General features: G+C 34.5%; 1 protein-coding gene across 1 annotated transcript; it reads left to right on the forward strand.

Annotated features, from left to right (window-relative positions):
- Positions 1-2,135: 2,135 nt before the first annotated feature.
- Positions 2,136-3,414, forward strand: LOC122093525 (NAC domain-containing protein 1-like). The gene is made up of 3 exons (XM_042663877.1): positions 2,136-2,355; positions 2,463-2,749; positions 2,848-3,414. The coding sequence occupies exons 1-3, from the start codon at positions 2,136-2,138 to the stop codon at positions 3,412-3,414; spliced, it is 1,074 nt and encodes a 357-aa protein (XP_042519811.1).
- The last annotated feature ends 2,158 nt before the right edge of the window (positions 3,415-5,572 follow it).

Here is a 5,572-nt window from a genome sequence, read left to right on the forward strand (position 1 = left end):
TTTGGTAACAAGATTGGCTAAGTCCTATTTGAACACACCAGGAGCAAACGTTCATGACCATTATGGAGAAATCATTTATGAAGGAGATACATGCCATAAAATGAAGCCAAATTTTTATATAGATGAGTCGCTATGAAATAACAATCAGTTGACGTTCAATGAGGTCTAGATGACGTAAAACATCTGTCATTATTAAATATAGTTAGGAAAACGAAGTAGTTTATACAATCATATGGGATCACATGGAGTAATGATTATAAAAATTTCTTTTTTACGTATCAAACTTTCACTTTCCTTCCCCTTAAATATCCTTTACGACCAAATCTGGCCTCATTGTCTTTTTTTCTTTTTTCTAGATCGTTTAGTCCTTGTTTTTTCCTTAATCTAGTCTTGCTTCAATTCTTCTTTTCTTACCTTTATGTTTTTAACATTTTTAGGATCATCCTTTGTTTCTTATTTCTATCCTTGTGACCTTTTAGTTCATTGTTAGTCCTCGAGTTTTTTTAATCTTAGTTCTTATGTTTTCTTTATCTGTTTTTAGTTTGTCTTTTTAATTTAATTATTATTCGAAATGGGATCAATTAAAATCAATACTAGTTGACTCCAATTTGAATTAATTGATTCCAATCCAGTGTTTAAAACCCTTGGCTATTTCTCACATTATTTCTTCAGCTTCCTCTCTTGCGATCACTTCCCCTCCTTATATGGGTAGATATTCGTATAAAAATCGTCTACAGCTGCTGGACCAGCGCAGTGAGCATCAGATGACTAGGAGCCCCTTGAGGCACGTGTCCAGATGCTCTCAGTCATTTGATGCTTACTGCACCTCACTGCTCGCTGTAGAGTATGTGGATTCCAAATATTCATAATAATGAAATAAGCCACTAACAGTGTAAAAAATATAAATAATAATAAAAAAATAAAATAGAATAGAATAAAATGCAAAGTAAAATCTAAGTAATAGTGATGGACCGAGTTTCCTTACACCCATGGTGATTGGAGTTTCATGGAAGGTGATGCTCAATGCATGATCCCAGAGAAACTTTGTCAACTATTTCTAGCTTTGGTTGCAACTATCCACCATAAAATATTTTATGGGATTTGTTAAAAAAAAAAAAAAAAAAAAAAAAAGAAACTTCAAAATTGTGTAATGATTAGAATAATTGAGGAAAATATTTTATTGAAATGATATGCAAAAATTAGAAAATTGCATCCATTTGTTGTCACTTGTGTTCAAATGTGTTTCCTGGTCATGTCTAGTCAAAACAAAGACCAAATTGCAAGAAACTTTAAGAGAGAAATTGTTGGACGACACGATCACAATGACTGGCTAGCTTTTAGGGTATTTTGAACCCAAGGTCAAGAGCTTGAAAGTATTTTAAGACAACAAATGAGTAATGTGGGTAATATAAATGTTATTGGTCGTTTATTAACATGTAAAACTATTTTACTTTACACTTCGAAACTTAAGCCTAATTTACAATTGAATGGACCACGAAGTTTTGTCATCTACGCTCAACACAGGAGTAGTGAAATAATCAAATTTAAATCTGGTGCATATGTTCACTTGGATGTACATGTGAAGATCCAACAATACATGTCCTTTTTACCTCCATAAATACTCCTATACATTGAATCCTCATACGCATGTCCAGGTGAACTTAGGCAACAACCCTACACCCAGACAAAAGATTTTTAATTTTTTTTCAGCGGTGGATTAATTCAGACCAACAATTAATTTTCAAGAAAATATTTATGTTTTTTACCATTGAAACAAAAGATCACAATAGCTTACACGTGGTCTATGAACAGTAGAACAGTAGACCCAAAGTCTCCTACTTCAAATTCAAGTTCTAGTCCGATCATAATTGGAGAATCAAGAAAACCAAGCAAATCTAACACGTGGTTAAATCACAGCTATTTCTTTAAAGATCCAATGGCCAGAAAATATTACATGACACATAAAGATAGGCTGTTAGTTTCACTTATCTGTTGGGAGAAACCTTCCTACTTTTATGGGAACGTAGGACCCATATACCAAAATACCGCTCTCACGCAACTAACTCACTCCATCTTCTTCTTCTTCTCTCTCTCTCTCTCCAACTAAAGCTCAGGAGATTGATCAAACTGAGAAGATGAATCATCAATTTCAATATGATCAAATTGCAGTTCATGGTGATGGTGATGATGATAATTCTGCTTACTTCAACTCATTCCCACCAGGTTTCAGGTTTTGTCCTACGGATGAAGAACTTATTGTTCACTATCTGAAGAAGAGAATTATGAATCAGCCATTACCCATTAACCGAATCAGAGAAGTTGACCTCTACAGACATAATCCTGATGATCTTGCTGGTACGTACATTGCTTTATATATAGTTGTTTTGTGCTTAAGTGACATTAAAGATGATTGATTTATGATTATATGTATTTCTTATTTTGTTTCTTTGATTGATCTATAGAGATGTACCAATCATACAAAGAGGAAGAATGGTATTTTTTTACGCCTAGAGATCGAAAGTATAAACAAGGAAATCGACCAAGTCGAACGGCAAGAAATGGCTATTGGAAAGCCACAACAGCAAATAAATCAATTGAGAGCAATGGTGAAGTTGTTGGTCATAAGAAATTATTAAATTTCTTTATAGGAAAGGCTCCTAAGGGTGACAAGTCTAACTGGATTATGCATGAGTTTCGAGTGATACAATGTTCTACTCACCAAACTAATAGAGGTCCAAATGATATGAAGGTATGTTCTGAATTATTCTTATTTTGCAATTATTTTCTATGGAATTTTTTTTTTTATTTAATCATTTATGGCAATTTTTTTTTTTCTTTTTCTTTTAGCTGGATGATTGGGTCTTATGTAGGATTTACAAGAAACATGATAAATCAACAAGAGAAGTACAAAATACAGAAATTCAAGTGGAGGGTGTAGATACATTGATTGGAGATGGTGATTATTCTGATGTCATTGATGAAGATTTTGGTCCTACACATAATGATCCTAACAATTCTATCAGCCCATCTGGTGAGGATGAATCCAATGATCACTCTCTTCAATATAACCTTTCTCCACTACCTTCGGAATCCTATTTTAGTAGTAATTATCTTTACATGTCCGACATCAGCTTTGATTATGAGGATCCTAGTAGTTCATCCAACATCAACTTTGATAATGGGGATCCCAATAGTTTATCCAACATCTGTTTTGATTATGAGGATCTTAGTATTTCAGTTGATGATTATATGTTACCCCAATATAACTATTTGGATCCCCTCCACATCAACTATCTTCTTCCTGATAATATTTTGCCAAATGGCGCGGGGAATGTCACCAATCCTACTGATGAGATTTTTCCAGATCAAACCACTGCAAATGTCAACAATAATAAGAGACACAAGTCTAAATGATTTGCCCTCAAGAATTTTTCATGTATAAACTCAATTTTTTTCAAAAATTTTTTGGGGTTTTTTTTTTTTTTTTGGGGGTGGGGGTGGGGGGTTGGTAATGTAAAGACTTACTATGGATTTTATGAATTTTTTTGAACCATCTCATAAACAGTCTTGAATGCTGGCTGGTCGTGGTTTTTGGTTCCTCTCATTTTGACCTTCTAACTTTGAATGCTTGTTGATACTTTCACCAAGAAATTTGCACTTATTTTCTCTTTTCCTCTTAGCTGACCTACTAGTAATTTTTGTAAGTAAAAATTAGAGAGAGATCTTCTGTAAATAAAGATCTGATAGAAAATTGCATTCAAAATGTTCAGTGTTCATCATGGGTTCGATATGCTATGGATCAGCGAATACGACTGTCAATATTGATTCGATATTGATCATACAGATTGGTCTGTTTCAACTTGGATTGATTGATTTTATTCCTGATTTTCATAATATAATGATTTTTTTTAATGATTTTAAACGATATCAACCAATACCATTATGATTCAACTAATTCAGCCGATCTGATACTAATATTAAGAATATTGGTGCATGATCATGTACACAGCCGTTGGATGAATTTGATGAGGGGATGCATCATAGACTCTCATCCCCCAATGCAACACCTTGTACAAAACCCTTCCTCCTTTTCTTTAATTTGTTTTTAATTTTTACATTTTATTTATTTATTTATTAAGATGTTGTTTTCTCGAAAATAGTGATAGTATCTTGATCGTTAATGCCCTTGGCATCCACAATTGATTGACTCCCGTAACTCAATTCACTCTCTCATTCACTCTTGTTCAAAATTTTAAATTGTGCTTCTTGGACATGTCTTGTCAAAATGAAGACCAAATTGCAAGAAAATTAAAATAAAGCAAGAGAACCTTGCCAGTTTTATATGCCGCGCATGTCAAGAACGACAACACAATCTTTTCGTACCCTAAATTGTCTAGGTGTTTCCTGCGCTAGACTTGTAGGATTCTTTTTCCCTTTAAAATAATATTATGGGAGAGGGTCGGGCATACTACCGTTCAGTAAGCTAGCGCTATGTACCAATTATATCTTTGGACATAGGAGGGCAAGGAAGTCTTTTCAATGGGAGGAAAGGAGGAAAGACACTTGCTGGGCTCCTCTTCAATCCATATTTTATCGAAGAAAAAAAAAAAAGGCTTGCCAATATCATAGAATTTTTTCATGATGGAAAATATCTGCACCATTCAAAGTTTAGAAGAGAGAGAGAATTGGAATTGAGATCAGTCCCAGTCGATACTAATCTAGGTTGGTTAAAATAAACCGTAATCCTCGAATAGACAAATGAATTGATCAATTCAATTCTAAATCAATCATTTTGCCCAATCCAATTCTAATTCTTGAATCCCAACTACCAGTATGGCTAGGATAGGAAAATTTTAAAGAATAACTCAATTATCTGTAAGTCACAATTTATTTAGTGTTTTATTTCAAATATTTCAGTCAATTACATCAACTGCAAGAGACTATGGTTCCGTCCTTGAGGTGAAGGGTGCAATTCTTTGGAGCTAAGCAGCAATTGCATTTTCCAGTGAGCTTTTCTTCACCAGTAGATGCACAAGTCATATAATCCACATCTAAGCAATATTGTGGACACGCCTTAGCAACCATGCTTCGATGAGTCTCTCCCATGGTAACAATGCCTGCTCAAGGGGATGAGAAATAATGAAATATTTTGTTCTCTATAAGGTTACAATGGAAATAAAGGATGGAGACTATATCACTAACTCCGAAACATTTTATATTTAGTTATTAAATTTCACTTTACTTAGCATTTAAAACCCTTTGTTATAAACGGGCGTGCTAACGCGCCCATCAAGAAAAGCTGATCTACGACCACCCTATATAACGGGGCGTTAGCGCAACGGTGGTCTACGATCAGCTCGACCGCAGGCTGGTTGTAAATCAGGCTGATCGATTCGATAGTTCGATCTATGATTTATCATTCATGGACGTTGATAAGATCCTTCCATTTAGCAGCACCTTAGGATGGCATAGCCTTAAAGTTAACGGCACGATTCACAGGGTTCAACAAGCAATTGATATTTCACGATCAAAGGTGTAGTACTGCTTGTAGTAGCGGTCCTTCTATATCGTA

Source organism: Macadamia integrifolia, chromosome 2, assembly GCF_013358625.1.
Source record: "Macadamia integrifolia cultivar HAES 741 chromosome 2, SCU_Mint_v3, whole genome shotgun sequence".
NCBI classification, from domain to species: domain Eukaryota; kingdom Viridiplantae; phylum Streptophyta; class Magnoliopsida; order Proteales; family Proteaceae; genus Macadamia; species Macadamia integrifolia.